This window comes from Dipodomys merriami, unplaced genomic scaffold (assembly GCF_024711535.1).
Source record: "Dipodomys merriami isolate MVZ:Mamm:240054 unplaced genomic scaffold, mDipMer1.0.p SCAF_36, whole genome shotgun sequence".
Classification (NCBI taxonomy): domain Eukaryota; kingdom Metazoa; phylum Chordata; class Mammalia; order Rodentia; family Heteromyidae; genus Dipodomys; species Dipodomys merriami.
Genome location: NW_027205159.1, coordinates 10450298 through 10471848, shown reverse-complemented (window position 1 = coordinate 10471848; position 21551 = coordinate 10450298). Strand labels below are relative to the sequence as shown.

The window sequence follows — 21551 nt, the reverse complement described above, 5'->3', positions numbered from 1 at the left end:
TTAAACCATTGGATTTGGAGTAATTTCTTACACAGCAATAGTAATTGAAGCTTTTTCTTTCCCACTTCTTATGAGATATCATAGTAGAACTGAAAAGTGAGACAGTTGATCCCACCAACCTTTTTTTTCCCCACCAACCTTTATATGCAGATTTCACAAATGAGCTTCTCCTCGCCCATAGCCCAACCACCTCATTGCACTGTTCACAAACAAGAATGACATGGCAACAGGAAAATCCATGTGTACATAACACTGAGACATGTGTAATTCAAGGCCAACAGGCATCCCAAAAAATTGATGAGCATTGTGCAAGCGAAGATGCCAAGAATGAAATTCAGTGAAGACTTCTAGCTAACTTGGTAAATCAAATCGAATGGTGGGGTTGTAAAAACCAACACAACAACATTTCACCCTGATTGGACAGTTAGACATTAAAAGACCTTGGTTTGATAGTAAGACATAACTGGGAATTGGGGTACAAGGATTTTACTCAAAGGGCATATATTTCAGACAGCCTGGGGATTCCAAACCATATAATTTGGAATGTATCATGGAGACAGCTAGATAGTTTTATGGGAAATGAGAAAGGATGAAAAATATAGCAATGAAAGTGTGTAATTTAACCATAAAAGGCACTTAAATCATTTGCTGGGAAGCTGCCTTTAATGAGGCAGCTCAGCGTATCCCCTCTGTGGATGCAGCACTGGATGGCCCTTTCCTCCCTGTAGTGAACAGCACATCTTCCCAGGGCTCTCAGCCTTGTGACCTTTCTAACCATACATCACCACCAGGGGGCAGGTAACAAGGCAGATCTGAGAAAGACAAGAGAAGTTTCCTCTGTGTTGGTCCACAGAAGGGCATGAGCAGTAACCATGGTTTACTGTCCCCATGCAATTCACCTGCTTAACCCATCACTCAGTGTGTTGGTGTTGGGAAGTGGGTGATCCTATAAAACTGCAGAGCCTACATAAATGGGAGCAGTACCATTGATAAAGAGGCCCTATCTGGCGGGGGCTCAGCCAGATGCCATGTGTGTGTACCACTTTAATTGGGGAACTCTTCTCTCTCCTTTCAGGGCATTCAGGATTGGGTGGGGAGGTTAGAACAGAGATCCTCCAAGACTCAGGGCTGCCAGAAACGAGTGAGGTTCTACTGGTCTATGTGGCCTGCTGTTTATTTCCTGTAGGGCAGAAAGTGACCATGACCTTTGGGTGAGAAGGCTGTGCTTTGGTGGAGGAGTGGGGAGCGATTTCTCCTCTGGGTCAGATCTTAACAATCCTGTTGTGGGGATTATGCAGCAGAGGGAAGGAGGGGGAGCTCCAAGGGCTTCCAGGTTTCACCAGGACCATGGTCTCTCAGAGCCAGTCTCTTCATATTATGTGCTAGAGGATCTTGGGAAGCCCAAGTCCATGAATCCTGATAACCTCTTACTGCAGGATGTTAATGGTCTGGTGGGGTGAGGCTCATTCGAAAACTCAGGAGAAATGATGTAGAAACATTTCTCTTCTGCAGGGCCTTCTCTAGCTTTACAACACTTAAGAGCTAAGTTTTCCTTTAATTTAATTTCCGTAACAAGACTTATCATGAGATCTGCTTTCCTAACAATGTTTTTTATTGTAAAGGTGATGTTCAGAGAGGTTATGGTTATATAAGTCAGGTTTTGAGTACATTTCTTTTCTAACAATGTTTAATGCATATGATTGTTGCTAGATATGGAATCCAGGGCTTCATGAATTCTGAGAAATTTGTATCATTGTTGAGCCATACCCCAACTCCTCCTAATCAATTTTACATACTAAATGCAGTGTAACATCTTTAGAAATTCTTCATTAATAGGTTCAGAATCCAGTTATGCAAGATACATAGGCACTAATAAGCTAAATAGTTTTTTCTAAAGCATTTTGTTTACTCATGGGCCTAGGACTCCTTTGAAAATGACAGCAGGATTCTGAAGATCGGAATAAGAGTTGCCCAAGATAATAACTACCAGCCACAACCAGGACAGAGCCCGGCACCAAACTCCTGGGTCTTGACACTCAGACATGGTTTTATAGACATCTGCAGCTCCCAATCAGTGTGATTTTTGCCCCCTGGGGACATTTGGCACTGTTTGGAGAGATTTTGAGTACAGTAATGTGCACTTAGTATCTAGTGGATAGAAGAAATTCAGGGTGTTATGCAGTATCCTACAGTGCATAGGACAACTCCCCCATAAGAGTAAGTACTGTTCTTTTTTATCAGGTGCCAGGCCCTATTCTGTCACTCGACCTCCAGCATTTTGTGGTATAAATGACAGAAATGGAAATTGGCTAGTGGGTCTGCTGTACCCCAGCTGCATGCCATCCTCCTATTTTTCCTAATTTTAAAGGGTCTGAGGTATTGTGCGCACTGAGTTCTCAAGAGCTCTTGGATAGGGCAGAAGGTTGGCTGGTGCTTACTGCAGCTGTGTGGAGGAGAGCGAGTTTGCTTAGTAGACAGGATGATCTAGGGCCCTTCGACATGAATGAGTTATATGGAAACAGTATCCTGGGGTAGCTTTGGAAGGTCACTGTGTTCTCCAGCCAAATGAGTGTCAGCCCTGATATACTCCCTATATCTATACTGGAGAGCTGCAATCCTCAGGTATGCAGAGCCTATACACTGTTTCCCATGACAGCATAGAGTATTTGTGACACTTTGGAGAAAGGCCAGCTTGTACTTTCTGGGTCTAGCTAACTGAGCTTAGACTGGTCTAAAACAAGGATGACCCTTGCACCTGTGGTTTATGAATTCCATTGCTATTATGCCTATAATCCCAGTCCTGGACCACATCTTAGAGCGCCCCATTTTGCTCATGATTCCTATTATGTTATCATGTTTTCTGTTAGTAGCATGCTCCAATCCCCAGCTCTGTGGAGAAGAGACTAGCTGGATCATGCAACCCAGTTCACCACACAGAAAACTTGTAAGGTTTTCTTTTCTCATACAGCCCAACTATCAACCCTCAGAGTCATAACCTGTGCCCTTCTGCCCTAAGAACAACTGAATCCACTTCCTCACAGCACAGATGGCTGGGTCTGATTAGGCACATGTGTGTGTGTCCTTCTGTGGGTATGGCTAAGTTTGCCTGACACCTGTGTCTTCTGCGGGCCAGCCTCTTGCTCAAGTCCCACTCCAGAAGCTACAGAAGTTGACGTGGCCAAACAGAGGCAAAGCCCATGCCTGATTACACTGGCTTCCAGCATTGTAGAGACCAGCATGATGTCTACTTGAACTTTCTGCTCCTTTGAGACTGATGACTAGAGGAGTAAAGGCAAGAGAGAATGAATAGCAGACACCTCATGAAAGGACTACTCTGGGCTCAGGTAATGGATATAGCTAAGAGCTCAAGTGCCTCAATCAGGCTGTCTGAGTGGGAGGAGCTAAGCTGGGGGCAGGCAGCATGATATAGTGTATCCTCTACTTCCTCTACCTAGGGACGGGTCTTCCTTAGTCCCTCTCATCAGCCCTGTTCAGTTTGTAGGCCTCTTTGGAAACCATCTCCCCTGACACCTTGATTAGTATTTAGGAAAAGTTTATTTCTTCTTCTCGATTGCTCTTGGTCACATGGCTCCAGCCCTGTTTACAGCCATTATACTTTCTCCATAGTTCCCTTTTCCATGGTTTCAGTTACAATGAACTGGGGCCTGAAAATATGAGATGGAAAACTCTAGCAACAGAATACTTTTTTGTCATTAGTCATGGAGCTTGAACTCAGGGTGCTCAAAGCTGGTGCTCTACCACTTGAGCCACAGCTCCACTTCTGGCTTTTTTTGCTAATAGAAATAAGGGTTTCATGGATGTTTCTGCCTGGCCTGGCTTTGAACCACGATCTGCGGATCTCAGCTTCCTGAGTACTTAGGATTCCAGGCATAAGCCACCAGTGCCTCAAGTTCATACTTTATTGCTAGGGTTTTCCTTTTTGTTATTGTTAATCTCCTACTGTGTCTAATACATAAACTTTAGCAGAGTTATATATAAGTAGGAAGGTATGGTTCAGTACTCTGTGTAACTCTGAGCACCACAAAATGTCTTGGAACTTCCCTGTGGCTAGAAAGATTGTTCTGTTATCTGTATTTGCTACTTTTTATCTGACCTCCAGTGAATTATGAGGATCTCACAGCTCATAACCCACGCCAAGAGCTGATGGGACCTTGACGCAAGATCTATATTATGAACTTGATGTCAACCTGCATTTGGTCACTTGTATACCTGCCCATGGCGCTGGCTAGCCTCTTGCTTAGGCAGGGCCCAAAGCCAGCTCCAAGTTCTCAGAGATTTCCCATGCATGATACAGAGACCAGTCCAGACCTGACTGTGTTCATCTGCCCAGACATAGAGTTGTCTTCCCTTCTTTCCCTTTCACTTCTCCCTTCCATGGAAAAACTCTCCCACAGAGCTCAAGGTTCACTAGGTTTAATACTGTGGGAAGATTAAAATTGAGGTTTCAGTTCTCTACAAATTCTTCTGAACTAAGCATCTGAAAGCAGAAACAACATCTGACCATGTCCTCTCTCCTGCCCCATTCCAATGCCATTATCTTGCCATTACGGTAGGAGGAAGGGTCCTGCTAACCAATGAGAATTTATAGCATTAGTTTCTCCACAGTTGTTTAGTAGGCCAACAGGCAGGATGAACAGAGATACAAAGATTGAGCAGTCCGCTGGCTCCGTGATATGTGTTGTGGCATTAGGACTACTTTGTTTTGTGTTTGCCTTTCCAGTCAGTCTCTGATGTGTTCTCAATAGCACAAATACAACACTTCCATAAATGATTAGTATAAATGAGATGTATTCAATAAGAGCTCTACAATGTGGATCCTTGCGAAGGATTTCTGGAATGGAATGAGAGTGACTAAGGATTCTATGTCGTCAGGTGTGCCAAGCCTGTGTACTTACTGGGCTTTTTAAAAATAGCTAAATAGATGGGAGGAAATCAGTTCCTTTAACCAAAAAGGCAGAGGTAGTTCAGTTCAGTTACACACACACACACACACACACACACACACACACACACACACACACGAGTAGTAGCAGCTCTGTGCATAGGACCAGGGCCTCTGAGGCAGCACTTGTGAATCAAACCTATTAGTTCTATTAGTGTTTATTGCTGGCTCATGACATGTCAGGCATTTCCAAGCAGCCTGGTGGCTCTCCAGGATGAGGTGGATTCTCTTCCCATCTGTGTAGTTTTCAAGGCAGAAAATGGATGCATGCCCAGCGCTGGAGCACCTCAAAGGTGCAGGTGAGGACAGTCTCATCCCACTACCAATCTTGTATGAAAATGGATCCATGCCAGGCAGCACCTTCCTGAATAACTGCTCAGATTTGGTCTTTGTCCCTGAAATATCTTCACCTGGCAACTGCTCTTATATTTTTCTAAGCACCCCAGTGTGGGGTCAATTGCGGTTATTATGGTTGCATTGAAATGTTTAGAAAAGCACAGGGATTGGAAAGAAGCCGATATGCTGCATCCAGGTACGTGTGGTCCAAATGTTTCAGAGCTGGCCTGACCTGCTCTCAGTTACCAATATAGCCCTATGGACAATTGCATATGTTTCAAAACAAATTACAGGATGAGCCATTCACAAAGGTTCTAACTCTGCAGAACAGCCCAATGACTACCATCCATGTGGCTAGACAGTCCTAGCAAAGGTGAATGGGGGAGATGTTTAAATAGGGATACAGATGGACCTATTGCAACAATGAGATGTACAAGTCATTATGTCGAAAACAAACTTTGGTGGGGGGGGGAGGGGAGGAGGGAGCGGGGAGGATTAGGTGGGAGGGCAGGGGGAGGATGGGAAGGGATGGGAAGGGGAAACAAAAGAGGAGGCTACAATGCTTGATAAGAAATGTACTCATTATCTTGCCCATGTAATTGTAACCCCTCTGTACAGTATTTTCACAATAAAAAAAGAGAAGTGTTCCATGTAGAAGAGCAGGCTGAGCTATCCGCAGACTATACATCTGCTTTCCTCCTGTGACTTAACTCTTTTTTTGTACATTTTTTATTGTAAAAATACTGTACAGTGGGGTTACAGTTACATGAGCCAAGGTAATGACTACTTTTCCTATTAAGCATGGTTGCCTCCTTCTTATTAACTCCTGAGTCCATTTTCTGTTGAAACATGAAGGGTGAAATAATGAAGAGGACAAGAACATAGGCAGAGTCTTGAATTTAGTTCCAGGCATGTCCTGGAACATCTAGATGTCAGTCCCCTCACCCGCAAACTGCAACAGTGCTGGCCTGGCCTGGGCTGTTCCTATAATGGATTTTGTCACTGACTTCTCACGCAACAGAAGTGATCCTCACAATCAGCAAGGAGCAATGCAATTCCAGAGTCCTTTGTTTGATGAACATTTAGAGTTCTGACTTTCCCATATTGCCCACCCTCACCTAAAGAAACGTATCCAGCTCTGGACCCAGGACACTGAACTAAGGCTAGTCCTAAGTAGGCACCTCATAAAATACTATTAAATCCATACATAAAAAAGGACAAATGACCAATTAGCAGATAACATCGGCAACAAAGATCCGTAGTGCCTCACCAGGTTTGCAATAATAAAAGGTAAAGCTGAGCAAACTAAGAGTGAGAAGGTGTTTGTAGAAATTCTCCCCATCCAACAAAATTGTGGAAAAGCTGATCTTATGAATGGGATAATGAGATCTACTGAGCATATGCTCACTTTCATCTGTCAGAGCTGCAAGCTTTGGGGATCTTCTCCAGCCCTATCATTGCCTTTGGTAGTAAGGGCTCTCCGGACAAACAGTTGGACATGGCTTTGCCGCCACAGTGGGGAGGGAAGAAAGGACATTTTTGTGGTTGAGAACACAAATGGGTTTCAGTAACTAGAACAGTTGTATGACAGCCCCAGTTGGGACAAGCTCAACCATAGCTTCCGACATACCACCAAGTTCTTCGACATAACAGGATATTGTACACCTGCCACTGGCTCATTGTTCCACTTGTACATTCCTGAACCATGCCTGAAATACCCTTCTAGTCCAGGTATAGATCTTCCATAGAAGCACAACTGAAGCTGCCAATAGTCATCCTGACAACACCTGGCCCTGAACTACATACATAAGCTGCTGGTGGAATCTGGACTTACTTTCAGGGCAAAATGAGTTTCCTGGCCTTTCTTCTAGAGATATGGGAGTTCTTTGGTCTATCAAAGACATACTAATGAGGCTTTTCAGCACTTACAGAAAACAGCAGCCTTTTTTGCTTGTTACTTGGAGCTTTGGGGTTTTGTCCTTAATAACAAACACAGAAAACTAGCACCAGGGTGTAACTGAGACATTTGGCCCTGTTCCAGACAGCCTGCTGGGAGGTTACACACAAAGGACACACTATTATTTTCAGGCCGCCTATGTTTCATGTATTGATGAAATTAGGCCACCAAAGACCATTCCTTGACACACAGTATTATGGCTCTCATACAACTAGCTTCACCATCAAGTTCTCCAGCAGAAAAGCAGCAGGTCTATACACAGAGAAGGCACACACGAGGGGGGCAGCTAATTCTTGTTTCAAAACAAAGGGTGGATATTGATGGATCATGCTACTCAGGAGGGTGAGATCTGAGCATCATGGTTTGAAACTAGCCCAGGTAGAAATGTCTGAGAGACTCATATCTCCAGTTAACCATCAAAAAATCCCAAAGTATAGATGGCTCAAGTGGTACAGTACTAGTCTTGAGTAAAAATGTCAAGTGTGAGATCCTGAGTTCAAGCACCGAAAGAAAGAAAGAAAGGAAAGAAAGAAAGAAAGAAAGAAAGAAAGGAAAGAAAGAAAGAAAGAAAGAAAGAAAGAAAGAAAGAAAGAAAGAAAGAAAGAAAGAAAGAGAGAAAGAAAGAAAAAGAGAGAGGGGGGAAGGGTAAGATTTTCACCCTTGAAAAGTTTTGACACAGGCATAACCCAAGTAGTAGCTCCACAATTGAGATTCCTGCCACCCCCAACATTGCTTATATGTCCTAAAGATTCCTTCATGCATTCATCTGTCATTATAAATTAGTTTACATTTTCTAAAATTTTATGAGTGGATTCATCCAGTAAATATTTTTTTGTCTGGCTTTTGGAATCATTTTGTGATTTATCTCTATCTTTTATGTATTAGTACCTTGTTTCTTTCTTTTCCTGAGTAGTATTCAACTGTAGGAACACACTGCACTTCATCTATTCATCAGATGACTGACAAGCTGTGTCCACTTTGGAGCTGTTACAAAGTAGACAGTGGTGGACACTCTTGTGTTTGTGTTTGTCCAGGAGTGTGTTTTCATTCGTAGGCAATTATGAAAGAGTAGAACAGCAGTCATTGTTTAGCTTTTCAGCAATCTACTAAACTATTTTTCCCAAGTGGTTTCACCATTTCATATTTCCTTCAGTGGTTCTCATAAGTCTCCTTTAAATATTAAAAAAAAGAATAAAATAGTTCTCTCCAAAAGTACTGCCACTATTAGAAGAACTTCTTTTAGAAGTAGAAATCTGCTATAAGGTGATAGAAGTGAGTCAATTGGGAAGAATATGCATTTATGCATGTGAATGTGTACTTAGATGTGTACATATATGAATGTTGAATCTGAATGTATATGTGTGTATTCATGTGTGCATGAGCATGAGTATTCAGGTGAATATGCATTATATGTGTTCATGTGGGTGGGTAAACTTTTAGATTTTGAGTCAACAAGATGATTCTTTTAACATTTCAGTTCCTCCCCAAAATAGACTCCTTAAATAGTGAGCTGATTGTCCCATAAGTATTTTGGCAGAACTTACATGATGCCCTATAGAAATGATGCTGGGTTGGGTGGCGGGGCCAGTGTGTCTTCCTGTGTATATGACATCTGCCTTTCTGGAAGTGCTCAGTCTTGTAACCATGAGTTGTGTGGCAGAGGGTATCTGCATCTTCCCCTGGTGATCTTAGCTGGAGCTTCTCTTCACACATGCACTTCCTGACACATCAGTCTCATTTGAAGCCCCCAGAGACCTGAAATGAGCCAGTTTCCAGCCCTCTGAACCAGTGGAGAACTAGAGTTCTGGCTAGAAACAAGTCATCCATATTGACAAATGGACAACTCCTGGCATCCCTCTCTGACAGTAGGGGTGTCTTTCTCAATGATCTTAGTATTTTCTTAATAGAAACATCTGAAGCTGTGTCTCCCTACTGTGTCAAGTGGTCTAGATGGCTTGATTGCACTGGAAACAACTGAATACCCTTTCCTTAATAAGCCTTGCGAAATGGACAGTTTCTTCCCCAATTGTTTCCAAAATACCTACAGTTGCCAAGTTGCACAATAATCAGAAATTTGACATGATTCACATTTTCTCCCACTTCAAAAACTTCCAGTGACAATTCTTTACCACAACTGTGAGTCACAGTATGTGAGGGGGCTCCAGTATCACTGAACAGCTCAATGTTCATTCTTCAATGAAGGCTAGCCCTTACAGGTGGGTTTGTGAGCATCCCAAGATGAGGCAGGGTGAAGGGTGGCACTAAATTGCCAAAGACAAGATGACACAGTTGCCATAATAGACAGCCAAGCAAAACCAGAAATCAAATCAGGACAGTATGATCCACACAGATGAATGTTATTGGCCAGTCGGCCGTGGCATTTTCAGAAGGGAAAGGGAAAGGGATGGGCACACCACTATATTTCTGCCTGATCTGCGTAAACAGAATTCTAAGGAACAGAATTCTAAGCTGAATCATAAAAACAGAGGCTCAGTCAATTTCAGATCAGCCAGTTTGTAGATTCAGACATTTCAAATGTATGAGAGGCAAGTCCTCTTGAGAAAGGACCCAAGGACCATGCCCCAAATTTAGACTGTTAATCATCCCAGCAGCTCTACCATGTAACTATACACTGGGGAAAGGAAACAATAGAATTTTTAATGAGTGCTGGGCATTGGCTCTGACCTGACACTGATGTCAGAAGACCTGAAACATCACTGTGGCCCAGCAGTGATAAGGTGACTAGTCCTCATAGTGAGTCCAGAGTGCTCCCAAGCCCACCCCGGCTTATCCTCCAGCTTTGTATGAAGAGTTAGCACAGATATATTCAGCAGTCATTTTAGTATCTCAAGGCTGGGCCCTGACCTGTGCAGTAAGAGCTGTGACAACAGCAATGGCCAAGTGTCACCTGCAGAACTGCCTCTCCCATAAAAACAGTAAGCCAAAAGCAACACACTTCTGTTTCTGGAGGGATTGCTGAAATTAGTGTCATCATGGACTTGAGGGAGTAGGGTGCCGGGTCCCACCCCATACTCAATTAGCCTATTTTCCCTGTATATAAAACGAGTGGACTTAGATATGGCAGAGGATTATTGTAATCTTAACCAGGTGTGATCAACAAATGCAGTTGTGGTAGCAGATGTGGTTTCATCTTAAGAAAATTAATGCATGACACTTCTAGTCTTGGGTATACAGTGATCAACAAGGGAAAGATGTGTTTAGTTAGTAGAGACTCCAGCCAGCAGCTCACTGGTAGCTGATGAGGCCAGCAATTTTCCTTCTCTCTCCTAGCTCTAAGAGGTTTCCACTCTCTAGTCCTGTGTCAAAGCTGAGCTTGCAAGGGTCTTGGAACTTTCCCTCCTCTGGATCCCTAGCTTGTAAAAAGTGATGCCATGAGCTGTGAAGTGGAAATGCTCTATTCTCTGGAGAGACGTATGTCAAAGAGTGGGGATTCCATCTGACCACAGACCAGTGGCTTTCCACCTTATGATACCCCTAGTGTTCTGTGATGCGGGCAGAGACTATTCTGAGGTAATGGAGAAGTTGTCATATCTGCTTTCTCCTACAACACAACCTATGGACCTCTTTGGATTTCAGAAACAATGTATTTCTCACCTGAGTGTGCTACTCGGATCCATTTACCAATTGAGATTGAGTCAAACACCTACTCATTTTGAGAGGGGCCCAGAATGAATGCTCTACCATCTTACCATGGCAGCTGCTATGCTGCTAGGGCCATGGGAACCCTTTAGATGGAGGTACTTTAAGAATCAGCACATAGGTGAATTGCATCTCCAGCCCTTAGAATTCCAGGACATTACCTGATAGTCTTTTGTATACCACCCTCTTTGTCAGACATAGATTTTTGGCTTTTGACTGAGCCTTGTTTCATGGGCCACAGGTATCATGTGACCTGATCACCTACCACAAAGTGGGAGTTCTCCAACCCACCAAACCACACAGTTGGACGTGCACTGCAACACAAATCAACATCAAAAAGCTGTGGTATCACAGATCAGACACAGGTAGGTCCTGTGAGCATGAAGAATCTACATAGGAAGTAATGTCTATGGTTCCCTCTCCTGCTACAATGACCTTCCTTCTCCCCACACCTATGCCATCTGGGAAAATTCCCTCTGACCAAACAACAGAGGAAGAAAAGATAGGCCTGGCCTACTAATAGAGACACTGCATGGACACCACTCAGAAGTGGGTAGCTACTTCCCTGAGGACGGTGGTTCAGGGAAAGCTTCCAGACAGGAAGAACTGTATGTGGACAATGCTCCTGGCTGTGTGCTCTGCTTGGAAGGGCCATGGCCAGATGTGCCACTACATGATCAGAGGGCTGTAGTCAATGACTCAATCAGAGACTTGGAAGTAACACAATTGGGGAACTGTTGACAGGGAAGCTTGGAATATGATATGTGGATAACAGATACTTGTGGCCCATATAAATTCTCAGAAAAGGATGATCTCAGCCAGGACTTTAATAATGAAGTGGACAGGATAACCTATTCTATCAAGACAGCTTCTCTTCCCATCCAGCCTTGTCAGAGGCCCTAGTGGATGGGAAGGAGGTGGTGCCTGGGTTGAGCAACATGGGCTTCTACTCATCAAGGCTGCCCTGACTGTAGCCACAGCAGAGGGACCAACATGTCAGCAGCAGAAATCAACACTGAGTCCCTGATAAGGCACCATTATCTGGGGTGACTAGCCAGTAACCTGGTGGCAAGAAGACTTCATTGGACCACTCCTATGCCATAGAAGAGCCATATTTTGCCACTGGATAGACATCTACTCTGGATAAGTACTTGCCTTTCCTATATATGTGCTTCTGCCCAAACTGCCATCCGAGGACTCTTAATGTCTTCTCCAGCACAATGGTGTTCACAGGCATGGTTTTTGCCAAAGGATTTCATTACACAGTCAAAGATGTGACTAAAGTCACTGGTCCCACTTTTGAAGCAGCTGGATTGAAGGAATGCCAGGGCAGTGATGCTCCTTGCAAAGATGAAGCAAGATTCTCCAGACGATTGCCTATGCTCAGAATGCACCTAACACATAAAGCTATTTCTCTCACAGCCAGCACTATGGAGCTAATTAGGCATGGAAATGGGCGTGGTACTACTCATCATTACATTAGCAACCTACTAGAACAACATTAGCTTCTTGTTTCTACAGTGGCATACTCTGCTTGAGGTCTGAGTGTCAAGAGGAAAATTTCTTCTCCCAAGTCTACAGCTCCACCAGACGTCCAGTTTGAACTGTTTTGGCCACATGGAGACTAGGTCTAGGAAGGAATGACTGTGATGACTGGCATAACTGGTTCCAAGTACCAAGGGGAAATTGGAAGATATTCTTTAGTACAGATTGGCAAGCTGGCAATCCCTTAGGATTATGATGCCCTATGATAGCACCAGCAGGGAACTACAACAACCTAATGTATGTATAATCTGGAATGATGATGCAGGTCAACCCATCCCAACAGGTAACTGACTGACTGAGGTGCTTCGCAGAGAATACATGATGGCAATAGAAGGTAGCTGCACATTCAGATATGAAGACTTACCATGAGTATTTCCTCCCTTGTTTGCTATTGATACGTGTGGGTACATTAAGCAATATCTTTTGACTTTTTCCCTCTCTCATCCCCTTTTCATGTAATATTCAACTTGAACTCATAGATTTTGAGTAGTATTAATATGACATCATACTATTCTGGTTACAGGAAGCCAAAGGGTAGAGGAAGCATAGATAATGAACAGCAAGTGCATCTGCAACTATTGCCTGTAGGTCCCTGCTGGAGGCTGGTCCTCTCTGCTGCTGTGACAAGCAGCCTGTTCCCTTCAACCAGTCCAGTTTCCCAAGACCTTAGCAATTCGCTCATACACACACATGGCTAGTGCTTTCCTGTCAAGCTGAGTCTCATACGGAACTGAGGTCTTACACCTTGATTCTGTAAAGCCAAATACTCCAGAACCACCACAGCCAGAACACTGAGACAGCCCATATATAACACAGGACTGGAGAAACCAGTCTTTGTGCTAGCTCTGCTGTTGATGTTGAGTGATCCTGGGCAAGTGTCTGTGTTTCTCCACCTCAAGAGCATCATAGAAAACCTGGAGTGTAATGAAAAGATCTTAGAGGCTCTCACAACATTCAGTATTCTCTAATTCTGTGAAACTGAAACAGTCATAACCATTAGCAGAAAATCTTCTCCTGGCCCATAGAATAAAGAATTTCTCAGAAGTCCTGGGAGCAAGAATCTATGAGCAAAAGTTTTTCACCTCTTTTAGTTTATATGAAAGATGCTTTACATGAGCGTGATACTCTTTAGGGGCTGTTCAACCAGGGGCCATGGGACTAATCTTCACTAAACTAAAGATTCAGCACACGTAACCACAGCACCAGCAATAGTCCCTGCTGTATACTGGTGCCTACCATGTACTCAATGTGCTGAACCATTCTAATCTATCTTATTCTAGCCATGCTCCCAATACAAATGCAAATATTGCATGAAATCCACTGGCATGGTCATTTTTTGGCATGGTCATTTTGAAGCCCATAATTTGAAGAATGCCAATGTAGAGGTCCTAAGACAGTATAAGTGCATTATAGGAACACTGACACCAAAGGCACCCAGTAACAGAGCTCTGGCAAAGTGGGGCACAGGAGTACGGCTAATGCAATAGGAAGAGTTTATGACAAAAAGGAGGTCAGATTCATCTCTGGCCTGTTCTTTGGCTGTCCCTCCATCAGGTCTCCCCTGTAGCTGGGAAGCCTCATGTGTCCTGTACTGACTGGACATTTTCTTGGTGACCTTCTAATTCTGTGCCAGGCCTGTCAGTCTCTACTATTGAATTTACCAGCTCTCTGGACTGATTCTGCCTTTCTTGAGGCAGGTGAACTGAGCACTCGAATTCTGCACATGTAAGTCATCATTACAATAAGTAAATGACTGAGTGACTTTCAGTTAGGTGTCAGGGCTCTGCCTGCTGCCTTGGGCAAGCACAATCTGCCTCTCATCAGATGACTTTTCCCCAGGGAAACCAGTGCTATCTGTGCCTGGGTGTCTGTGAGGTCTCAAAACCAGAAAACTGTCACCTCTGGTTGCTCCAAGTACAAGATTTACAGTTTAAGTGAAAATGCTATAGACTTTCTTCTTAAAATGCCTAGCAGATTTGATTCTAGTTTTTAATTTGTGAGTAGCACAGAGGTTATTCCAAAAATTGTATTCAGACCTTTCTTCCAAGTTGTGAGTACCAATAATATCCACTCACTGTGACTTCTGAAGACCATGACTCCCACCCTCAGTATCCACACCCTGGGGTCAGATTCATGCTCTGTTATGCCTCCAATCTCTCCAAATCAGGAACTACAAAGGGACTCAGGCAGCTTCTGCATTCAGTAGTAACTTTCAGGGGTCTCTTCCAAATGGGCAGACTCAATGATATCCCTCTGAGGCCTCTTACTCTACCCAGTTCATTCTACATAGATTTGTCCTTCTTGGGGACAAATCCTGGTCAGTCCAGCTAAACTTGAGTGTTGGAAGAATCACTGGTGGCCTCAAAGTTCTGAGCAAATCACTGTGTCAGAACTATCCCCATTTGTGGCCCATCAGAAGTCTCAGGCTTAATCTCCAATGGCCAGGAGGGCCACCATTGACCTGACGGATGCTAGGAGAAGTGAGCAGCTCTCTAGGAAAAGTCGCTATAGCTGAAAGTGGTGATCTGGCCACCGAACAGCAGGTGAGACCAGATAGGTGGGAATCTGGGGGAAACAAGCTAGAGAGATTCTTATACAGGCTTACAGATACCAGGTTTCAAGGCAAGCTCTGTCTCAGGACAGATGGTACGAAGAATTTCTACACTGTCAGTATACTTGACAGATGGCAGGATGAATTTCTCCCCTGTCAGCACATCTGAGTTTCTCTGAAGGCTTCCACACCATGCCAAATCAGGTAGGGCTGCCTCTACATGACATGCCTCTCGCCCTTTCAAGGCTGAAAGGTCCAATCCTCACTAACGAGTCTCCTAGGACTGGCCTCCAGGGACCTCTACCACAGACACCCAACATAGAGTGAGTGGGCGTGGAACATTTTACCCACCCCATACCCAAGGATACTACAGCATGCTCCTTGGTGCACACAGCTCCCTCAATCATAACCTTTCCTCTTGCACATGCTTGGAAATCCCTGGACTGAATTTCATGAAGGCTCAGTACTATGAAACCTTACAAGCACTGGGGTGCTGTAGGGTCTCAATGGACAGCAGATCTAGAAATGTACTGTCTTTTCCTGCAGACAATTCAGCCTGGAGAGTAGTGCCACGTGCTTTAAAAAGAATTGCCACATCTAAGATGGGGCTACCCCATAGTAGGTATGAAACCAGCTGAAATATGCCCAAAGTTAGTGAAGTTTGCCTGTTTGTGGTCATGGGCCAACAGTAGGCACTGGCACCAAGTCTCACCTCCACCCATCCCCACTTGACTCTTCTCCTGCACCTGCTTCTGGCAGATCACACAAATTTATGGGATTTAACCACCTTGGCCTCAGCTCTTCTGCTACAAATGGCAACTGCGGATGCTTTGTACTTTGCTGCAAATTAGGAAAAACTCACCTGGGAGCACAGAAGGGGAAAAGCACTCACAGGTGTTTTTGTAGACCAGTGTGATTTTTGCTTGTTTGTTTGTTTGAAAGGTGAGAATGAAAAGGCAAACACAACATTTGGAAGAACCATGTGCTCCTGTCTTAGAGTTTTCTGAGCTTCTGGGCACATGCCCATCCAGCTTCATATAGTCCAGTTCACCTTCTACCTGGACACTCCATGGCTGGCCCCTTAGTGTAACCAGCACCCCATGGCTGCTCAGTGTGCCAGGCCCCGGGCTTGCTGGACCTGGAACATTGTTGGTCTGGGCATTTCTGTTGACAGGAAGCTTGGGGAAAGTCAGAGGAGGAGAAGGCTGCTTCATGTAAGCAGGGTGCCAAGAGGCCTCCCAGTGAACATAGAGTCTACTGCCTCTTGCTGGTGTAGGAGGGTGGTTAGCAGGGGGTAAACCTGGCCCCCCAGTGAAAGAGAAACCTCCAAGACGAAGTAATTTTCAAACAGACATGGAGATACAATACCAAGTAGTCACTGCCCTCTATATCTGATGGGGTTAGTCCCCAGTAAACACGAGTTTCACCAGGGAAGCACAGCTTTTCCAGCCTTGTAAATGCTTCTTCCTCCCCAGAAGCTTGGACAGAAGCAGCAAGAGGTACTGAGGACCCAGTGCCACCTGGAGGTCCTTGAAGAAAGCTTGCTCATGGCTTGGTACACCAGGCTCCTTTTGAGAACTGGGGTGAGCCCACCTGTGGTCTCCAGAGAGGCATGGCTTCTAGAGGGCCAGAGGGTCAGCACTAATCTCACTTGAATGTGTCTGAAATTCAGGTAGGTGCTCGGGAAAACTTTGGCCAACACATGAGGGCCAAACTGATTTTACATGGGAAATCTTTAGAAGAAGTATCCCAGAGTATGGGAAACCAACAATGAATGACAGCTGATCAGAGGTTCCCTATCCAGAGCGAGACACAGATTACTAAATTTCACAGGTGTGTGTGTGTGTGTGTGTGTGTGCGTGTGTGTGTGTGTGTGTGTGTGTGTGTGTGTGTGTGTGCAAGTGCACGCACTGATATCAGGGCTTGAACCCAAGGCCTGGGCACTGTTGCTGAGGATCTTTTGTCCAAGGTTAGCACTCTACACTTGAGCCACAGCTCCATTTTTGGCTTTTTTTGAGTAGTGTATTGGAGAAAGGTGTCTCACAAACTTTCCTGCCCAGGCTGGCTTCAAAAAGCGATCCTCAGTCTCAGCCTTCTAAGTAGCCAGAATTACAACTGTGAGCCACTGTTACCTATCAGTTTCAAAGTAAATTTTGAAGACAATGTGAACAAAGCCTTGAATACCTTCCTTATACAACTAATTTTCATACAGATTACATGTTCAAACAAAAGTATATGAGAATATCACATTTAATAGAATACACTATTAAAATAATTTCACCTTTTCATTTGACTATTAATTAATTTTTAAAATACGTGGCTACTAGAAAAATTTAATTACATTTGTTGTGTATATTTCTTCAGGATAACACTCATTATGAAAAGTGGATTCTAATTCTGACTAATCCAGCCTCTAGTTAGCTAGCTAATGGGGCCAGCTCATTGGCTCAGATTTCTTTAATGAAATCAGCCCAATTTCTTTCTTTTATAGCTAAAAGGAAAACTGAAAATGCTGTTCACATAGACTGTGAAGTTGGCTTCCTCTTGTCTTTCTCATTACTTCTTAGGAAATAGGCCTGACCCATATGGTTGAACAGGTTGTGGATTGTACAAGAATGACACAAATGAAGGAGGGGTGCTATTCTCACTATGTCCATACAGATTTATATATTTATTACTATAGTATCCTGGCCTACAGCCATAACAATCTTATTTTAACCCAATTATTTTCAATGATTTATGATAATTTTCCAGCCAAAGAATGAAGATGTGTTGAGGAGGGGGAACATCATTTTCTTATTGGCCATGAGAACCGCAGGGGGCTTCTTTTGGCACTGGAAGAACCTTGAGGCTGGCTTTCATTTCTATCAGAAGCATGGTGCACCTAGGCTTGACCTCAGACAAGACCTCAGTGTTCATACTCAAGTCTCAATTGTGTAAAACACCACTGGCATCTGTGCCAAAAGATCACAACAACCCACCTCCCCAAAGCAAACGCTGGCCAGCCCAGGGACTAGGATGGACATTTACCTTTTCATTCTTCTTGTCCTCTGACTTGCACCCTGCGCTGGTGGGGCTGGGTGCACACAGGCTGCTGATGGGTCCCCCGGCAGCTTCCCCATTGAGGTTGGCAGCATTGACATTGGGAGGGGTGATGGCTGATGCTGCAGATGTGAGGGGGATAGCCGGCCGGGGGCACATCTGCATCGGAGGCTGCTGGCTGTGCTGTGGGGACACCATGGAGTGGGGCCTGAGGCTGGTGGCAGACAAGCGGGATGGAGAGTTTTGAGTACGCAGAGGTGACACGGTAGCAGTTGGTCGATCCTGGGCCTGGGCTGAGGGGTGGGTGGCTAGAGAGATGAAGGACTGAAATGTTAATGTGAACCGTATTATGCCTCTACCGCGCCACATCCCCCCAAGCCTACTTTCCAGGAAAGACAAAGTTCCCTCTAAATCAAGTACTACATATTGACATCAGTCCTGTTCCTATTTGTGCTTGTGATTGATTTTTGAGGAACTGGCTCCCAACTGTATACAGATGAGAACAGCAGTCAATGGAGGATAATGCCCCATGACCTGGGCTGGGCTGACCCAAGCAGGGACGGTTCCTTATGTCAAGAGCCTCAGCATGGCGATTTTTGCATTTTTCTGACAAAAGACGTATAGATCAAATTGTGATTATTATGTACTACCCGGGTTTGTGGCATTCCTGTTTTCTGAGGATAGAATCAAGCACACACAACATAAAGGAAAATATCCCCAGCTCCCCCTCCTCAAATGTCTTGACTATAGAATGTACTTGTGAATCCTAGCAGTGTTCATAGAGCAGGAAGCTGCTGCACACCGCAGTCCTCTATCTGTGAGTTGCCCTTCTTCTCAGAGCAGAGTAGGAAGAACTAAGTGGCCCTGTCTACCAGGTGAAATTTTTTAAACTGTCTCAATTATGATTTAAGGGCAATTATTTGAAGTTTTGGACTTAGTGTTGGAGCCTGCCCACAATACATGACCCAACATCTAATAGGAGGAGCAGGTCATACAATTATGCCAATCAATGAAGCCTCTAGGGTCCTTCCATCACCCCATAATCCCTTACTGGGTCATCAGCTTCTTGGATAATTTATGTGCCTCTGCCCTGCAGATGAACTCTCCTTCACCCCAGCCCCATCAGCCCTGGAATGGAAATAATACCAACCAGGCAAGAGCCACTGCACTCAGCCTCAGAAACTCAGTCTTCAGGGCTACTCAACATTTTCCTGTCCAAGGGCTCTACATAGATCACCCTCACAGCTTCTGTGTGGCCACTGTGTCACCCTTGCTAAACCCAACATAAGCAGTGTGACTCATGCTTACAATGCTAGCTACTCAGGAGGCTGGGATCCAGAGACCCACAGTTTAAACTCAACCACTGGCAGAACAGTCTGAGAAATACCACCTCTAATTAACAAGCAGAAAGCTAGGCTGCAGGCATCATTCCAGTAGTAGAATGCTACTTGTGAGCAAGCAAGCCAAATGAACATGAGGCCCTGAGTTAATACTCTAGTCCTGTCAAAAAAAAGAGGGAAGGAAGGAAGGAAGGAAGGAGAAAGAGAGAAAGAAAGAAAGAAAGAAAGAAAGAAAGAAAGAAAGAAAGAAAGAAAGAAAGAAAGAAAGAAAGAAAGGAAGAAGAAGGAAGGAAGGAAGGAAGGAAGGAAGGAAGGAAGGAAGAAAGGAAGGAAGGAAGGAAGAAATGAAGGAAGAAAAGAAGGTGAAATAAACCTAATGCAGAAAGAAGCTAAGATGTTGTTCCACAAAGTTCTGAGTCCACCATCATATCATATCTGTAGCTTTCATTGTCTACTCTCCCTTCAGCCACTGTGGCTTCCTGGTGCATCAACTGGCCCTCTTACCTCAGAGACTGGTGACAACATGCATGTCCCATAGTCTACACATTCCCCTAGAAGCTAGCAGAGATTCTCTGGGAATTTCACTAAGCTCGGGCCCCATCTGCCACCATCTAAAAAGACTGTCTAGAGAAACCTGCTCTCTGCAACCTCTACTTCTCACTCTAGCTTTCTTCTCTCCTGAGGCAGTGTCTCTTAATAGTCTGGCTAATTTATCTGTTTATTATATGTTGATTAATTTTACATGGTCTAGCCCCCACTACCACACAAACTCCAGGAGGGTAGGATCATGGACCATCAAATCACTAATTAAATGCATCCCATGCCTCTGGAATATAGGAAAGTGCTCAGCACAGTTTTGAGTAAATGAGTGATTATGTGAAAGAGGAAGACCCCCCCGCTTGAACATCATTACACTTTTCACACAATTGAAACTGTAGAGAAGTAAAAGCGCCATGAGAGGACAGCTTATTGTGTGCCCTGGCAGAATTCCAGAATCCCATGGTCTTCTGTGGGATTTATCATTGATTTCCCACATCCTGCGTTCCCAGGCTGTGCCTTCCTAGACTACCATACCACTAATGATACTATGCATTTGTGATGCCTAACCAGACTGCTTGTTCTTTGACAAATCCGACCAACAGGTAAAGGCTGGTTGGAAAAGCATTATTTCACAGTCTCTTTCCTTTCCACTGGTCTTTCAAGCATCAGTGTGCAAACTATAGCTATGCTACGAAGCCATGGCATCAGTCCACACTCAGTTTCCTGCTCTGTCCTTGGTACTTGGGGTCATGCGGAACTCATTCACTTCTGGAGAGATCTCAGTGGTTATGCCTTTGAACTTTTTCTCTCTCCCATCTGCTGTTTTCTATTTTCAAAACTCTTGCTAGAATTAAATGGGGTTCATCAATTTATCTTTAATGTTTACACTTCCTATTTTTCACTTCTGCTTGGTGATCTGAATAGATTACTCTGTACAGATATCCAGTGTTATTAATCCCATCTTCAGCTATGCCCTCTTATAAATGATTTTCTTCTCCTAAATTTCACCTTGACCTTTTTTCCCATCCAGCTATTTCTGATTCATGGACATTCAATGTGCCCCCCCCACCACACTTTTAGCAACCTGTATTTACTTTTTGGAGTGGTTATTATTCATCCATTTTTGTCTTATAAGGTCTTAAACATTTATTTCTAGATATTTCTAGAATTTGTCTCTGTCTTTTGTTGATTTCTTAGGCTTACTGGCTGTCTTTATGTGGTAGTATCCTTCCTGTACTTTGAAATCTAGTATGCTAGCTCCCTTTTGATGCTGAGGGTCTTAACACTGTTGCCCTTCATCTTTCCCCTGGGTCTGGAGGTCAAGTTTTGGTCTTCTGCTTGGCCTCTGAGTGTGCTCTCAGAATCAAGTCCAGTCCTGTAGGGGAAGCATGAGGTTTGGTTCTCAGGCAAGGATCATGTTTTTCTCTTTCACACTCCAGGCAATGGTTGGTACTGAACATCTCTGGAAGAAACTGCAGCTTCTAGAACTGGTACTCCCAGCTGTTTCCCTGCTACTCTTGGAAGTCCATTTTCTCCAGGAGATAGAAGTCAGCTAATACTGCTAGCTCTCCATCAGAGCCTGGTAGTTTTATTGTTTATTGTTGTAAAGGAATCTGC

General features: G+C 44.2%; 1 protein-coding gene across 3 annotated transcripts in view; it reads right to left on the bottom strand.

Moving 5' to 3' along the window:
- Sh3rf3 (SH3 domain containing ring finger 3) overlaps positions 1–21551 on the bottom strand; it is a 358300-nt gene that overhangs the window by 19499 nt on the left and 317250 nt on the right. For all 3 annotated transcript variants that reach the window (XM_069988660.1, XM_069988662.1, XM_069988661.1), the window contains exon 8: positions 18043–18362. In XM_069988660.1, the coding sequence (XP_069844761.1) occupies positions 18043–18362 (320 nt within the window). The remainder of the gene's footprint in view (positions 1–18042; positions 18363–21551) is intronic.